Source organism: Ipomoea nil, unplaced genomic scaffold, assembly GCF_001879475.1.
Source record: "Ipomoea nil cultivar Tokyo-kokei standard unplaced genomic scaffold, Asagao_1.1 scaffold1421, whole genome shotgun sequence".
Taxonomy (NCBI): Eukaryota; Viridiplantae; Streptophyta; class Magnoliopsida; order Solanales; family Convolvulaceae; genus Ipomoea; species Ipomoea nil.
This window is the reverse complement of record NW_017617849.1, coordinates 461,478-479,357: the sequence shown is the minus strand read 5'-3', so window position 1 is coordinate 479,357 and position 17,880 is coordinate 461,478. Positions and strand designations below refer to the sequence as shown.

Below are 17,880 nucleotides of genomic sequence, written 5' to 3'. Positions count from 1 at the left end.
AGATTAAATCCTTGTACTAGTTTCGTACTAGTTGTGGTGGGATTAATTTCGTGGAAATTAAGTCCCGTATACTAGTTTCGTACTAGTTGTGGTGGGATTATTTTGATAAAATAAATCCCCAGTTGGTTAATATATATACGAGGTATATATATATGTAATTTTGGTTCATTTTCTATAAATTAAATTCCATTTTTCGGGACAAATACATATTTTATATATATTCTGTGTATCGATTTATTCACCAATTTCCAACAGGAGATCACGGAACAATTCTAGACCCTCGGAGAGGCCTCAACGGGGAACACAGGATCGACGACAGGTAAGCAGCGTCGATCGTGAGAAGGGTGTGCAGACAACTAGGTTTGCTCCTTTAGCTGAGCAGGGTGGCGAAGGCGATAATAATACGGATGCGCTGGTGGACGCTGATCTTGGGCGGACCTGTACAGCTGAACGCGGTGACACCTCGACAGAACGCTTAGGGAGATCACAAGGTCTATCAGCCCCGGGAGGAAGAGCGCGAAGGCCGAATGTTATAGCAATTGAGAAGCAAATTATTAACGAGCCTATAGAAAGGGGAGGAACGCAGTATAGAGCAGGTGATGCATCGGCTTCTAGAAGGGCGGTGGTGGAGGGGGATTTCGCAGTGAGAAACCAGGCGACGGCACATGCACAGGGCGGTGATCAACGACAAAGAGGGGGGTTTAGGAGGGCGGCTGAAGAGGAGGAACATGTGGTAGTACGGGGGTCGCGGGGAGGTGATCAAACACGCACAACGGTGAGCTGCAGAGCCGTAGGGGCAGGCAGCTCGTCTCTTGATCTGGAGCGGCTAGGAGAGCACCATTCCGACGATCCAAGCGCTCTTGATGAAGATGGAGATGCCGTAATGGAAATGGAGGAAGTGCCCGGTGAACCGCCCGGAACGGGCATAGGGAGACACGCTTAGTTTTGGCCTTTTTCGTATCTTTGTTTTGTGCTTTCGTGTTTCTTTGTTGCTTCTTTTTTTTTTTTTTTCTGTCTGTTTTTATGATTGGGTTGATTTGGAACTGTCAGGGCGCTGAAGGGCGAGGCTTTCAACGTGTCTTGAAAACTCTCATTAAATCTCACCGACCGAATTTAATTGGATTGGTGGAACCGCAAGTATCGGGGGATCAAGCCAACACAATCTGCTCAAAGCTCGGATTTGATGAATGGGTCCGAGTAGAGGGCAATCGGTTTTAGCGGCGGGATCTGGGTACTATGGAATAAACCTATAGAGATAGTTGTGGTATACACTCACCCTCAGTTTATTTTGCTGCAGGTCTAGGAGAACGGTGGGGCGCCATGGAACTTTGTTGTTGTTTATGCAAGCCCAACGCAAAAACTACGCCGGCGTCTTTGGAGTGAGCTGCAAGCAACCAAGCGGTATATCGTTTACCCCTGGCTAGCAGCGGGGGACTTCAACGCAGTCACATGTCGAGAATAAACTCTCAACTATACCGCGTACTCCTCGCATAGAAGTGATGAGTTCGTGGATTGGATCCACGAAGAAGGGCTGGTGGACATGGGCTTTGTAGGCCCACGTATGACTTGGGTACGAGAAAATTAGCCTAAGCAAGCTACATGTGTTTTTCTCCAATAACACAAGTACGAATGTTGCAAAACAGATTTCTGATGCCTTGAATATCAAGGCCACGACGGATTTAGGCAGGTACTTGGGAGTTCCAACGATGCATGGACGAGTTACACAAGCTACTTTTTCTGGGCTTCTTGACCGCGTGACAGCAAGACTGGAAGGGTGGCGTAGCAAGCTTTTGACCTTTGCCGGCAGAGTCACTTTGGCGAGGTCTGTCCTGGGTGTTATACCAACGTACACAATGCAGACTACGTATATGCCAAAAGGTGTGTGCAAGAAGATTGAGATGATCACTCGACGCTTCGTTTGGGGCGGAAATGAGGAGTCGCGCAAGATCAGTTTGGTCAATTGGGAGACAGTGACAAAATCCAGGGTTGCAGGGGGTTTAGGCATACGCAGACTCCAATACTTCAATACGGCTTTCATGGAAAAACTCGGATGGAGATTTCTCACGGAGCGGGAAAATTTGTGGGTTCAAGTTTTAAGAAGCAAATATGGCAACCACCAGGGTCGAGGTTTGACGACTGCTTGCAGGACTGCCTCGAATGCTTGGAGAGGAATTCGTAGTGCTTCTGGGCTCCTTGAAAGGGGTCTAACGAAAGTGGTACGCAATGGGAGGGAGACGCATTTTTGGATGGACAGGTGGGTTCGTGGCCAACGCTTGTATGATTTCATGAAGCGGGTAGTGAGTCTACTGGAGCTTTATGCCCCGGTGGCGGATTATTGGGATTCTGAGAGAGGATGGAGGTGGGATTTACTTGAGGATATTCTTGATGAGAGTTGGCGAGTGAAGCTTCATGCATATGTCTTGCTCGATGATGAAGGGGCTAGGGACGACTGGGGATGGAGGTTGGAGCCACACGACCGATTCTCTGTTAGCTCGGCGTACGCGGCTTTGCGGGGGGAAACTAAAGCAGCAATGGATCAGGACTGGAAACGCATTTGGCGGCTAAGGCTCCCTAACAAACTCAACCACTTTTTGTGGTTGGTGAGGCAAGGGAAGATTATGACAAATGTTGAACGAGTAAAGAGGGGGTTTACAACTGATATGAATTGTTCGTCTTGTGCAGGTACGCCAGAGAGCATTGAACACATCTTCAGGTATTGCACTGACGTCGCTGGCCTTTGGGAGACGCTCGTGCCGATCCAAACTACGCAGATGCTACGCACGAAGGACTGGAGTTCGTGGTTTTCGACTAATCTAAGAGCGGATAACCGACTAGGCTTTGATGATGATTGGTCGGAAACGTTCAGCATTGCCCTGTGGTGGTGTTGGAGATGGAGGATATCAATGATCTTTGAAGATAAGCATGTGAGCATAAAGCAAAGGCGGGAATGGATTCAGTCCCAACGTTTGCAAATCAAGATGGCCTTCAAGGCCAAATGGTCGCCCAACAAGGGAACTCAAGATGGAGCAGCAGCCGCTGCGTGGACTAAGCCACCCTCGGGATGGTCGAAACTAAACGTAGATGGCTGTTGCAAAGGCTGTGGAGGTGTCTTGCGAGACTATTCGGGGTGTTGGATTCGCGGGGTAACTCATAATATAGGCTCGTGTACGGCGGAAGAGGCGGAGGCTTGGGCGGCCCTTGTGGGGATACGGATGGCGGCTGGTTGTCAAGTGTGGAAATTAGTGGTAGAAAGTGACTCTTTATCGACGATCAAATGCATTAAAGAGTGCATTGTGACTGGACAGGGAAGCAACATTGTGAAACTATGCGCCGGGGAGCTCAGCGTGTTTAATGATTACAATTTGATAGAAGTTTCTTATTTATTTAATTTAATTAAATTTGGTCAACTCAACATTTTTTTTTAATTTTAATTGAGAAAATTTTACTAGTCATCGATTATTATGACATTGTCATATTTAATTATATTCTTTTAATTTTACCTCATTATATTATTGCCTTTTATTTGTTTGTCACAAAAAGTGCTTACATTTACTTTGATCACTCATGTCTCATATCCCAACATATAATTTATCTTCCTCTCTTGTAAACTCTTTTAACTGGACAATAAAAATTACATATTAATTCTCTTTATTAAAAAATGGAATGATATAAATTTAAACAAATGACTAATTATGGAAAACATATGAGATATTAAAGTCAATGAGGTCATGAAGCAAAATCAAATGAATATGGCTGTATAATAATCAATAACTAAAAGTAGAATGTGCTCATTTTAATTAATAAAACTCAATTGGAATTGTTGGTTTCATGATTAATTGGTACTTAGTTGGCGGGCCAACATAATCGTAAAAAGTATTTGGATAGAGTATCATGATTAAAGAGTAAATAAAGAGTAGAATAAAGAATATTTTGATGGCTTGAGAGTTTATGAACCCCTTACACAATGGCCCTAGAGGAGTATCTATACAGTCTAAAGTGCCAATAAATGACCTCATTAATGCCCCTAATTATTACACAAAATAACAGTCGTAAGTGTCATAACCACCGGTAATCATGTCTCTCATTTAAAGAAATAACCGTTTACATTTAATTTATAACCGTCGCTCCAGCTTGTGTAGCTGTTAGACAGGTAAGAAGACTACTGGACTCAGGCGACTGGCCCGACTACTTAACTCTAACTAGCTACGCCTAACCCTCGATCCATCATGCATTTGCTAAGCGAGATGGATCAACAAATGAATGGATAGTGAAAATTAATAACTAACTAGTGTAATGCCTCGATGATACTCGAATTTATTTATAATTAAATTATTATGATTAAATTAATTTGTTATGAATATTATATTATGATTAAATAAATATTATTGGAGGTAAACATGTATATCTTTTTCTTCTAGATCATAAATGGAAGATTTTCTTTTTAATAAAGAGATAATGTTAACTAGAATATTTTAATAGCATATTTTATTACTATAAAAAAAAGTTAGTGGCGCCAAGACCTTACAGGGCGTTTGGTTGGAAGGGGAGAATTACGTGGGAAAAGAATTGTAATTCCATGAGAGATGAATTACTGGGAATAAAGTGGGAATTTAAATTCCAGTGTTTGGTTTACGGGAATAGAATTACTGGGAATTTTAATTCCAATGTTTGGTATACATGGGAATTAAAAGGGAATAAGTAGTATAAAGTCCAAAATGCCAATTATTGTTGTGGTATTAATTTTAGGTTTAAAAAAAAAAAAAAAAAGAGGGATAATTTTGTCTCATCACTAGCTTTTTTTCTTCCTAAAATCCCAGGAATTAAAATACCAGGGGGGACATGGGATTTTACAGGGCGTTTGGTTGGAGGGGGGGAATTATGTGGGAAAGGAATTGTAATTCCATGAGAGTTGAATTACTGGGAATAAAGTGAGAATTTAAATTCCAGTGTTTGGTTGACAGGAATAGAATTACTGGGAATTTCAATTCCAATGTTTGGTATACATGGGAATTGAAAGGGAATAAGTAGTATAAAGTCAAAAATGTCCATTATTGTTGTTAGACATTAATTTTAGATTAAAAAAGGAATGGGTAATTTTGACTTATCACTATCTTTTTTTCCCAGGAATTAAAATCCCAGGGGGGACATGGGATTTTAATTCCATGAAAATGGGGGAATTGCAATTCCATGGAATTGCAATTCCCTTCAACCAAACTACGGAATTTAATGGCCTTTGGAATTAGGTGGGAATTAAGTGGGAAGGGAATTTAAAATCCCTCCAACCAAACGCCCTGTTAATTCCATGAAAATTGGGGAATTGCAATTCCACGGAATTGCAATTCCTTCCAACCAAACTAAGGAATTTTATGGCCTTTGGAATTAAGTGGGAAGGGAATAGTTTAATGGCATCCGAATTTGACTCTCATATAGGAGGTTGTGAGTTCAAACCTAGAGGCGTTTTTGGAAGAATGAAAAAGTAGTTATAGAGTCAATAGCATTAAAAAAAAGTTAGTGGCAATAATTGTTTGAAGCATTTATGGTAGTGATGAGTTTAAATAATCATGTTCTCATTCTTAACAAAGATTCTCACAATGATGTCGTCTCTATGTTTATGAATATTTTATTAAATGTTCTGTCGGGCCGGGGTGTGGGGGCCCTTAAGGTTGGGGTTCAGCCTTTTGGAATAATGAATGTTTTATTAAATGCTACTTTCTTCTATTAAAAAATTGTTTATTCTTTATTTTTATTAGTTATGTGTAAATTTGACCAACCCTAATATGAGTTAGCAGAGTGTCCATAGTAATCAAGTATATAATTTTTTTAACGAGCTTGATTAGCGTGAGTGACCGTGTATTTTCATTCTTGAAGAGATGTTAAATGTCAATTGTTATACTGTGCATCAAGGTGCACATAGCAATGTGTGCCCCGCCCCAAAATGACGCCGTTTTATATTATGTCATAAAATTCGGTGTTTTCAGGTATAAAATTCTGTACATTCGAAACATGGAAATTTTCAGTTATAAAATTCTGTGTTTTTAGTTATAAAAATTATGTGTTTTCAGGTATAAAATCCTGTGTTTTCATGTATAAAATTATGTGTATTCTATTATACAATTCTGTACATTCGAAATGTAAATTTTTTTTAAGGAGTTAACACCAAACACGCGAAAAAGGTCCAAAACGACTTCGGCCCTGGTGCACGGTATAATTTGCCGTTAAATGTGTTTTCTACAATTATGGTCCGCTCAGAACACCTCATGATTTGATAAAAAAAAAAATTAAATAAAAATAATGACACATTATGTGATAACACTATTATTTAATAATTTTTGTAAGAGGGTGTAACATAGCTCCTATTACAATTATTTTAAATCAAAATAATTTAAGTACTATTTCAAATTTCAGAATGTGAAAATGATACAAGACTGATGAATGTTACATAAATTTGAGTTGTTTGAAAACATTGGTAAGTGGTAAAATTAAAATCAATGAAGTACAACTCATACTAGAATAAACATTGAATAATATAAGTATGATGAAGATTAGAAGAAAATTTACAAAAATGTGAAACAAGTGCAAGCAGAGAGAGCTAGAACAGTTGATTTAAGAGTAACAATGGTTGGCATCCTTCCCTTATCTTTCCTGAACAACATGCCATTGTACAAAGGCAAGTTCATCAAAACCAGCACTCCACAAAGCACAATCTGCAAACCCAAACTCTCAAACACTACAAATCTTTCTGCACCCACTTTCTTCATTGCCCAGACAAAGCAGAAGAGGTTGAGCATGGCCAGTGTTGACAGAATGGTGAACATTGGAGAAGTGCTTCCAAATTCCATGATCTCTTGCTCATACCTCAGAGAAACATCCTCGTCGGAGACCTTTGATGAGACGATAAAACTTGGGTTTGAATAGCCAACCAGCTTCAACATTGTATCCAGAAACGCGAACAGGTAGGAGCTCGTTCCCATGTAGAGCCACATTCTTTGGTCATTCCACCAGCCCAAGAGCGTTCCGTTTGCCCAAAGGAACTCATAGCAGCTGTAAGCAAGCTCCGCGACTACTAAATAAGCAAACAGCAAAAACCACATGCTGGAGACCTTCACAAGATAGATAATCAGTACAAATGTAAAATCAGTGGCAGAAAAGATTAATACTTGAGAGCTGGGAATTGAATTACCTGAGGAAACAAGGGAACACCTTTGAGCAAATAAAGAGAAGGTATAATAGAGTAATATAGAACTGCCAAGCAATTAGGAGACCACAGGCAATAGGTCAGGATACCCATGATATGACCTGTGCTGAGCTTTCCTAGTCCATACCAAACTGGACTGTACTTGGAAAAAAGAACCTGTAAATATCCTTCAGACCATCTCTTACGTTGCACCAAAGTCTGATCAAGAGTGGTTGTTGCCATGCCTAAATACGCCCGCCTTGCTGGGCTAAAATAAACCGATTTCCATCCCTTGCATAGAATTGCAATCCCTGTCAATACATCTTCAATTGGACATCCATACTTCAAACCAATCTGCAAATCAAAACCACAAATAATCAACGAAGATCGAAAGACATAAACAAACTCAGATGCACAGGAAAAGACAAACCTCATAGCCCCACTGAGAGTTTTCCTCATAAGTGCAGCTGACTAGTTCCTGCAGCCTCTCTTCCAATTCACGAGCATTTTTATGTGTCATTCTAGGAGGGTCACTCTGCAATTCAGTTCTTGTTGCCTTGCTGAACTCCCTTCCACATATAGTTTCCCTCCGGTGAAAGCAGCCAGTTCCAACATACATTGGACCGCCATAACCATCCAAGCCACGAAATTCTACCTGTTATACAAAAAATAAGGTAAGTAAGCAAGTATATAAGAAAATGTTAGTATGTAATGCAGTGTGTAGATGGAATTTAGTATACTACATCAACTCTCAGGGGTCCTCCATATAACTCATTCTTGGTACGATTATGGAAAGACTGTGGAAATTGTACAAACGCAATATCGTGGCTTTTCTCTTCATCCATTAAGAAGCAAAGGGCATCTTGAACTGAACCCGAGTTGTTTGAGTACATATCACAATCAACATTCAGAATGATAGGAGCATTGCTTATCTCAGATGAAACCCTGATCTGCATATTAATTGAAAGAGTGAAATAAGTACCGGCCTAAAGCTAGCAAATACTATTAATGTCCATTCTTGTGCTTTAACTTACCAATGCATTCATGGCACCGGCTTTGAAATTGTGAAAATACTGTGGTCTTTTCTCCCTGGCCATGTAAACTAGAGTTGGCAAAATGTGCCCTTCTGTGTCCTTAGCTTTTTCCTCTCTCCCATCAATTAGTATCTTTTTGGAGAAAACAAAAAACACAGAAAGGAATGCTTCAAGAAGTCTTCAACTCACATTGATTGATCAAAATAAACACAGAAAATGAAAGAAGGTTTGAAGGCAATCTGGAAACTTGTGGCACCTGTACAATAGCAGCATGATTTCCAGCAGATGAAGATGAACCCCATTTAGAAAATCCTCTGTGCTTATGGTGTTCATCTTTGGGGATTCTGCCAAGTTTGCATGCAATCTCGATCCTGTTCTCCATATCTTGATACAGCTTCTGGCAAATTAAAAATAACATTATTAAGGGCATTACTTAACTCAAAACTATACTTGAAGATGGTGATTTTAAATGCAAAAAAAAAAAGCCATTTTCCACATAAAGATGGATGACTACCTTGAGCAAGGAGAAATCTCTGGCACTACTAACATGAGAAGAAGAAATTGAACGAAAATAGGCTTGTGGGGACCTTGGCTCAACGTTGAACTTCTTGCAATAGGGAAGCCAATGGTGAGAGAAGATGGAGGCCTCCAACAGAGCATAGAAGGTAAGCTCAGAGGCAGCATCATCAGAGAGGTAAACGCTCAGCTTCTCCGGCGGGTAGTCATATGCCATGACCGATAACACAGTGTTAACCACCATGATTGGCGGCTCTATTGCAGGATCAGCTGTACACACAAACACATCCACCCTGGGCAAATTATTCCTGTACCTGTTACAACTCAACACAAATGAAGAAGAAGAAGAAGAAGAAGAAGAAGAAGAAGATCAGACAGTCAAGAAAACAAGAATCTTGGAAGCATGGTAATACAGTAATAGTACACCTTTTCAAGAGCCTGTGTCTGAAAGGTTGACGAGAAATAAAGTTCCAGTTGTAAGTCTGAGTGAGAAAGCAGTAAAACCCAAACCAAATCTCCGCCCCGAGCATTCCAATCCAACCCATTCTGCCGTATTCTCCAGACCTGGGCATGTGACTCACTCTGTAAATCCAAACACAAACAATTCCCACAAAAATGGAAGCTGCGAAAAGGCGGTAAACCGCCCTCCCCTTTCCCGGCCTGGTTTCAAATAAAGGCTCGTACTTTCCCATCTCCATCTTCTCCGTTTTCACTTTCACAGACTTGCCAGTTTTCTGAACAAGAAAGAGTAGGTGTAGGTATGCTGCTGACAATAAGCAGGTAAACACTCTCTCGTGTGACTATGTGAGGTATAGTTTTTTTTTTTTTTTTTTTTTTTTGAAAACATTTGAGGTATAGTTAATACAGAAAATATACTCTGGCTATGGTTTCTTTATGATTTAAGATACTAAGCATCATTAATGCAGCCAGAGGGATTGTTATAATTAATTGTAGTTTATACAAATTTAATCATCTGTGCTTAGTATTGACGCTGCAACTCTGCAAGTTATAATTAATCAATGCTAGTTCACATGCTTAATTGGGGGTTGATCAACTCTTTTTATGATTACAATTAAGGCTCCCTTTGAAAAAGTAAGAAAATGAGGAAAATATTTTCTAAAATATGAATCATATTTCAGAAAATAAGTAAAAAAATAAAAAGAATTGAGTAGTTCAAAATTTTAATTCTTTAATACTTTTGATACTTTGTAAATTTTAATATATATATATATATATATATATATATATATATATATATATATATCAAGTGCAGCTACGTTGTTAGGTATGGTCATATGGTCAATTACAGATCATTAAATAAGATAGATCCAATGAATCACATTAATCAAGATTTTTTCAGTATTTTCTTGCACATTCTCCTACCCGGCGAACAACAAGGGTAAACTCGTCATAGGGCACCGGAATAAGGGAAATAACATTGTTGTGTGTTTTATTTGTGTAATTGGTGCATTATTAGCCATACTCTGGTGTATTTGTAGATTCTCGTTGGTGCCAAGTTCAAGTGCGACAATGCCTTCCCGTGTGGTCAGTGCGTCCGCACCAATTGTTATACAAATATACATCATCCATGTTATGAAATGCATAGCAAAAAACATACACAAATTAGGTATGCATTACCAAAAATGCATCATTAGATATGAATAAATACACCATACAGTGTTCGGGAATACACTATTGGTGTGTTTCACTGTGGTGTGTTTTGTTACACTATTGGTGCATGTTGTCAACACTATTGGTATATTCCGGAACGCGGCCGCTATAAATGACCACTGTAATTACCATAACACTCCCACTAACGCGCTAAAATCCTCAAATCCTCATAATTAGTCACTGCCGTTAAATTAAACTGATTCAACGACACAGATACGACCACACTGCCACTAATGACATGACCACATATGAGCGCTCTTATATATATATATATATATATATATATATATATATATATATATATATATATATATATATATATATATATATATATATATATATATATATATATATATATATATATATATATATATATAGGGATCAGGTGCATTTATGGCTTCCCGTGCGATTGTGCGGTTGATTAATGTGCATGAGTCGCGTGTTTAATGTGCCTGAGATTTGTACTTAATGTGCGTGAGTGTGTAATGTTAATGTGCGTGACTTTTGTACTTAATGTGCATGAGTATTGTGCTTAATGTGCGTGAAGTTTGTGCTTAATGTGCGTGACTTGAGTTCAGAATAACGAGCTCAGAAGGAAGCAGAATAAAAAAAGAAGGTGGGTGAAGCTTTTCTGATTGTGTGTGAATGGATGGATATATGTAAACGCATATATGACTGTTCTGATTTTATGTTAAAAACAAGACAAAATCCATTCCACCACCACTTCGAAACAAAAACAAGAAGAAAATGCAGCAATGGATGCGCATAATTTTCACAGCAGTGGATGAAGAATACACTCACGCACATTAAGCACACAACTCACGCACCTTAGGCACAAGACTCACACACTTTAAGTACAAAACTCACGCACATTAACATCACACACCCACGCACATTAAATACAAATCTCAGGCACATTAAGCACAATACTCACGCACATTGAGTACAAACCTCACGCACATTAATCAACCGCACGGGAACCTTTCACTATATATATATATATATATATATATATATATATATATATATATATATATATATATAGAATTAGGTTCTCGTGCGGTTAGGGTGCTCAGGATTATCAACGTCCAGGATTATCAAAATTAAAAAAAAAAAAAAACGCGGTGACAATTTTGTAATTTTTGCATTTAGGTCAAAATTAATGTGAGCGGTTCTGTGATTGATGTGCATGAGTTTTGTATATAAGATGCGTGAGTCTTGTGCATAAGGTGCGTGAATCTTGTGCATAAGCCATAAGGTGCGTGAGTTTTGTGCTTAATGTGCGTGTGGTTGTGCTTAAAGTGAGTAGTTGGTAAAACTTAAAGTGTGGGCTTTTGTGTTTAAGGTGCGTGAGATTTGTTCTTAATATGAGTGGAGTTTGTGCTTAATTTGGGTAGGGTTTGTGCTTAATGTGTGTGAGGTTAGTGATTAATGTCAGTAATTGTTGAAACTTAAAGTCTGTGAGTTAATACATAAAGTGCGTGGGTTTTGTGCTTAATGTGCGTGAGATTATGCTTAATGTGCGTAGGTGTTGTACTTAATGTGCGTGAGTTTGTGCTTAATGTCAGTAGTTGTTGAAATTTAAGGTCTGTGAGTTAATACTTAAAGTGCATGAATTTTGTGTTTAATGTGTGTGAGATTGTGCTTAATGTGCGTGTGTTTTATACTTAATGTGCGTGAGTTTGTGCTTAAGATCTAACACTTAAGGTGCATGGCTTTCTTCTAAACACGCGTTTTTTTTAATTTTCATTGATTTGAGTCGTTGATCTAAATTTGATCAACGGCTCAGATTTAACCGCACAACCGCACGGAAAACTATACCCGCACATGAACCATTCCCTATATATATATATATATATATATATATATATATATATATATATATATATATATATATATATATATATATATATATATATATATATATATATATATATATATATATATATTAAAAATGTAACTTTTAAAAAAATTTTAAATACGAAAAAATTAATATTATTTATAGACTTTATTTATTTTCTGAATTTTAAATTTTTTAAAAAAAAGTTCGCAGATCGGTCGGTGGGGCCCGCCAACTCGCATGGGCGGGCTATGATTGCATGAACCCTAGTCTATGGATTTGGTGGGTCGATCCGTAAAAGCCCGCAAAAGGTCCGAAAAATGTTGCAAGTGCATCCTTTGGAAAATGACTTCCCTCAAAAAATGGGGATGTTATTTTCCCCCAAAACATTTTCTTTGACTAAGGTATCATTTTCTATTGATCTCATTTTCCCCCCTCTTATTAAACACGAAAAACTCGAAAAACATTTTTCAGAAGTCATTTTCCGAGTGTCCAAACGCACCTTAAATTCACTATTGCTTTCATGTGTGGAAGGAAGGATTGGAAGCATTTCAATTACCTGGCTGTCACTAAATAGAAGGTTAACGAAACTCTTCCCAATTTCAATTTCCTCTGAAGCAAAACTTCAAATTTCACAACGTGAAAATGATATATATGACTCTGATAGATGTAACATATAATTTGAGTTCTTTAAAAACATTGGTAAGTGGTAAAATTAAAATCTATGAAGTACAACTCATTTTAGAATAAACCATTAAATACAAGGTAAAGATTAGAAGAAAATTTACAAAAATGTGAAACAAGTGCAAGCAGAGAGAGCTAGAACAGTTGATTTAAGAGTAACAATGGTTGGCATCCTTCCCTTGTCTTTCCTGAACAACATGCCATTGTACAAAGGCAAGTTGATCAAAACCAGCACCCCACACAGCCCAATCTGCAAACCCATACTCTCAAACACAAATCTTTCTGCACCCACTAATTTCTTCATTGCCCAGACAAAGCAGAAGAGGTTGAGCATGGCCAGTGTTGACAGAATGGTGAACATTGGAGAAGTGCTTCCAAACTCCATGATCTCTTGCTCATATCTCAGAGAAACATCCTCGTCGGAGACCTTTGATGAGACGATAAAACCCGGGTTTGAAAAGCCAACCAGCTTCAACATTGTATCCAGAAACGCGAACAGGTAGGCACTACTTCTCTTGTAGAGCCACATTCTTTGCTCGTTCCACCAGCCCAGAAACGTCCCGTTTGCCCAGAGGAACTCGTAACAGCTGTAAGCAAGCTCCGCGACTACTAAATAAGCAAATGGCAAAAACCACATGCTGGATACCTATTGGCACAAGATAGATAAATAAGTACAAATGTAAAATCAGTGGCAGAAAAGATTAATACTTGAGAGCTGGGAATTGAATTACCTGAGGAAACAAGGGAACACCTTTGAGCAGGTAAAGAGAAGGTATAATAGAGTAATATAGAACTGCCAAGCAATTAGGAGACCACAGGCAATAGGTCAGAATACCCATAATAAGACCAGTGTTGAGCTTTCCTAGTCCATAACAAACTGGACTGTACTTTGAAAAAAGAATCTGTAAATCTCCTTCAGACCATCTCTTATGTTGCACCAAAGCCTGATCAAGACTGGTTGCTGTCACGCCTAAAAACGCCTCCCTTGCTGGGCTAAAATATACCGATTTCCATCCCTTGCATTGAATCGTAATCCCTGTCAGTACATCTTCAACTGGACATCCATACTTCAAACCAATCTGCGAATAAAAACACAAATAATCAATGAAGATCGAAAGACATAAACAAACTCAGATGCACAGGAAAAGACAAACCTCATAGCCCCACTGAGAGTTTTCCTCATAGGTGCAGCTGACTAGTTCCTGCAGCCTCTCTTCCAATTCTTGAGACTTTTGATGTGTTCTTCTAGGAGCGTCACTTTGCAATTCAATACGAGTTGCCTTGCTGAACTCCCTTCCACATATAGTTTCCCTCCTGTGAAAGCAGCCACTTCCAATATACAAAGAGCCGCCATAGCCATCCATGCCGTAAAATTCTGCCTTTTATACATAAAATAATGGAAGTAACTAAGTAAGCAAGTATATTAAAAAAAAAAAAAGTTACTCTGTAATGCAGTGTGTAGATTGAATTTTGTATACTACATACATGAATTACTCTCAGGGAGCCTCCATATAATTCATTCTTGGTAATATTATGGAAAAATTGTGGAAATTGTACAAACGCAATATTGTGGCTTTTCTCTTCATCCATTAAGAAGCAAAGGGCATCTTGAACTGAACCCGAGTTGTTTGAGTACATATCACAATCGACATTCAAAATGACAGGAGCATTGCTTATCTCAGATGAAACCCTGATCTGCATATTGATTAAAAGAGTGAAATACTGGCCTAAAGCTAGCAAATACTATCAATGTCCATTGTTGTGCTTTAACTTACCAATGCATTCATGGCACCGGCTTTGAAATTGTGAAAATACTGTGGTCTTTTCTCCCTGGCCATGTAAACTAGAGTTGGCAAAATGTGCCCTTCTGTGTCCTTAGCTTTTTCCTCTCTCCCATCAATTAGTATCTTTTTGAAGAAAAAAAAAACACAGAAAGGAATGCTTCAAGGCTTCAACTCAGTTATAAATAGTCACTGGAAAACGAAAAGATGGTTTTTGAACTTTGAAGGCAAGACAAAAAATTCTGGCACCTGCACAATAGCAGCATGATTTCCACGAGATGAAGATGAATCCCATTTAGAAAATCCTGTGTGCTTATGATGTTCATGTTCTGGGATTCTGCCAAGTTGGCATGCAGTCTCGATTCTGTTTTCCATGTCTTGATACAGCTTCTGCAGAATTAAGAATATCATGTGATTTCTAAGAACATTATTTAGGCCATTAGTACAAAATTATTAGAAATTCTTGAACTTAACAGTCTGTTTTCTCAAAATTATTGATTCATATATACCCCTAAACAATGGAAACAATATTTTATATAAGTTCCCAGCACACATCATGCTATTCTTGGTATCTACAGAGAGTCGAAATTTACAAGTTCAACTCCTAAAGGATTGGACTATCGGTCTTCTTGCGTTGAACTGGTCAGATATGGGTAACCAGGGCTAATTTCCTTCGCTAGCTAGGGTCGTAAGGCAATATTTACCCGTTCAAACCATTAGTAGTGGTTGCGGGTTTCTCTGGCTACTCAAAAGAAAGCCAAAATTAAATGGATGGTGCCAAGATGTAACTTGTGCCAATCTCACAACTAAGTCAGATAAATAGCATTTTCAACAAATTTCAACCACTATTTGAACTTGGAAGCTAGGGAAAATGACATTGATATTATTCCAATATAGAAGAAATTGGGGTACCTTGATCAAGGAGAAATCTCTGGCACTATTGACATCATGTTGGTCAGAAGAACTTGAACTAAAATAAGCTGCCGGGGACCTTGGCTCAATCTTGAATTTCTTGCAATAGGGAAGCCAGTGGCGAGAGAAGATGGAAGCCTCCAAGAGAGCATAGAAGGTGAGCTGAGAGCCACCATCGTCGGAGAGGTAAACGCTCAGCTTCTCCGGCGGGTAGTCGTATGCCATGACCGACAAAACAGTGTTGACCACCATGATTGGCGGCTCTATTGCCGGGTCCGCCGTGCACACAAACACATCCACCCTCGGCAAATCATTCCCATATCTGCTTATAAGTTATAACAACACAAAACAAACAAGAAGAAACATTAATGAAAAACAGATCGAAATCTGACGGTTTTTCAGTTAGTTGTGAAAAATTAAATCTTGGAACCATAGCAGACCTTTGCAAGAGCCTGTGTCTGAAAGGTTGGCGAAATACGAGGTTCCAACGATGAGATTGAGTGAGAAACCAGTAAAACCCAAACCAGAACTCGGCCCCGAGCATTCCAATCCAACCCATTCTGCCATATTCACCGGACCTCGGTATGTGAGTCACTCTGTAAATCCAAACACAAAGAATGGCCACAAAAATGGAAGCTGCGAAAAGGCGGTAAACCACTCTCCCCTTTGCTGGCCTGGTTTCAAATAAAGGCTCCTGCTTTCTAATCCCCACCATCTTCGTTTTCACTTGTAGAGGGTGTCTGTGTCTTCCCAGTTTTCAGAACAAGAGAGAAGCTAAGGCATGCGCTGAGGCCTGTGCGCGCCCTGTATTTCAGTATTTGTAGTACATTCATACATTTTTTTCTAACTCCATTTAAAGAGAGTGATTGATTAATTAACTTTTTATAATAACATATTGCTTTAAAAACATAAATTTAAAAAGTTGTTCAAAACGTCTTTTTCAATAAATTACAATCATTAGTAAAATCTACTTACCCAATCAGCTATTAGTTATAAGCTAACAGTTATTTACCAAACACCCTTATATCTTGAATTGATATTTGTATAAAAATTAAGAAAATCACTTTTAATTCCTCAATTGTTGATTATTATACAATTTAGTCTTTCATTTTCAACTTTAATCAATTTGGTCCTTAATTATTTTATTGTATTGCAAATCTAGTCAATCAAGGTGTAAAATAGTCAATTTAGTTTCCCACTGTTTACTTGTATCAACTTCCGTTTTAAAAAATTGAAAGATTAAATTATTATTTTATACATTGATAGATTAAATTTACAATATGATAAAATAATTGAGAACCAAATTGACTAATATTAAAATGAGCAATTAACTCATATAATAATTAATAATTGATGTAATAAAATTAAGACTATTCTTGTATGTCGCAAGAGACCACCATGAATTCTATTATTATTATACATAGACTCTTAATCTCTACTCTTTCATTTTTATAATTTTACTGCATGATGTAATAATAAATGATAAGTTATTTTCATTTTGTGAATTTCAAAAATATTAACATTAAAATTTTAAATAAGAAAATAAAAGTATGGAGTAGAACTAAAATTTTTAGACCACCATATGCTGATTGGACAAAGGGCTGACGGGTTAAGGTAAAAGTTAGAGAGATTGTGAGGAGGGATTGGTATAACAATAATTTAGTTTATAATTATATAATAATAATAATAATAATAATAATAATAATAATAATAATAATAATTTAATTATCTGTGTTTGGTAGTGACACTGCAACACGCAAGTTGTCATTTGTTTTAGACAAAGTTGTACAGATGAAGGTTGAAAGAAGATATTTATTTATTGAGTCAAATAATTGATTGGTTTATTTTAGAAGTGATTTGTAATTTAAATCTTTGTTGATTTTTACATCAAGCTTCACCAACCATAAAGCAAACGACGACTTTATTGAGAATCATTTTAAAATAATATATATTTTATTATATATTGTTACGACTAAAAATGAATAAACAAAGTTACAACTAACTGTTTGATGATGAATAGTATTACTATTATTAAAAAATTATAAATAAGAAAAGCTTGTGTCATTTGTGTCATGTATGAATCCTTTTACAATTGTAAGGATTTCTCTAAAACATCTAATACAATTAAGTATATTAACATGGTTGGAAATTTTAGTTCAAAATAACATTTAAAATTGTCAGGTTAAAGTGAATTCGGAATCTTTTTAGTGAGATTTAATTTGATATATTATTACACACATGAAATAGATAATTGTTGAATGAAAAATT

General features: G+C 37.6%; 2 protein-coding genes across 2 annotated transcripts; both read right to left on the bottom strand.

Moving 5' to 3' along the window:
- Window positions 1-6,437: 6,437 nt before the first annotated feature.
- LOC109187830 (cellulose synthase-like protein E1) lies at window positions 6,438-9,455 on the bottom strand. Its single transcript, XM_019338181.1, has 8 exons — window positions 9,151-9,455; window positions 8,723-9,038; window positions 8,465-8,605; window positions 8,209-8,340; window positions 7,918-8,124; window positions 7,605-7,829; window positions 7,181-7,528; window positions 6,438-7,100 (listed from the first exon to the last, which is right to left on the bottom strand). Exons 1-8 carry the CDS (start codon window positions 9,420-9,422, stop codon window positions 6,555-6,557), a joined length of 2,187 nt encoding a protein of 728 aa, XP_019193726.1. The 5' UTR covers window positions 9,423-9,455; the 3' UTR covers window positions 6,438-6,554.
- A 3,460-nt stretch (window positions 9,456-12,915) lies between these two features.
- LOC109187829 (cellulose synthase-like protein E1) lies at window positions 12,916-16,378 on the bottom strand. Its single transcript, XM_019338180.1, has 8 exons — window positions 16,053-16,378; window positions 15,613-15,934; window positions 14,950-15,090; window positions 14,695-14,826; window positions 14,405-14,614; window positions 14,074-14,298; window positions 13,651-13,998; window positions 12,916-13,565 (listed from the first exon to the last, which is right to left on the bottom strand). Exons 1-8 carry the CDS (start codon window positions 16,325-16,327, stop codon window positions 13,020-13,022), a joined length of 2,199 nt encoding a protein of 732 aa, XP_019193725.1. The 5' UTR covers window positions 16,328-16,378; the 3' UTR covers window positions 12,916-13,019.
- Between the last annotated feature and the right edge of the window lie 1,502 nt (window positions 16,379-17,880).

Excerpts from the sequence above, each read along its gene's own strand:
- LOC109187830 (XM_019338181.1), bottom strand. The coding sequence starts at position 9,422 with ATGGAGATGGGAAAGTACGAGCCTTTATTTGAAACCAGGCCGGGAAAG. Across the intron at positions 9,039-9,150 it reads AGACACAGGCTCTTGAAAAG|GTACAGGAATAATTTGCCCA; the intron begins GTGTACTATTAC and ends GAGTTGTAACAG. Across the intron at positions 8,341-8,464 it reads ATCATGCTGCTATTGTACAG|ATACTAATTGATGGGAGAGA; the intron begins GTGCCACAAGTT and ends TTCTCCAAAAAG.
- LOC109187829 (XM_019338180.1), bottom strand. The coding sequence starts at position 16,327 with ATGGTGGGGATTAGAAAGCAGGAGCCTTTATTTGAAACCAGGCCAGCA. Across the intron at positions 15,091-15,612 it reads GAGATTTCTCCTTGATCAAG|AAGCTGTATCAAGACATGGA; the intron begins GTACCCCAATTT and ends TTAATTCTGCAG. Across the intron at positions 13,999-14,073 it reads ACTCTCAGTGGGGCTATGAG|ATTGGTTTGAAGTATGGATG; the intron begins GTTTGTCTTTTC and ends TTTTATTCGCAG.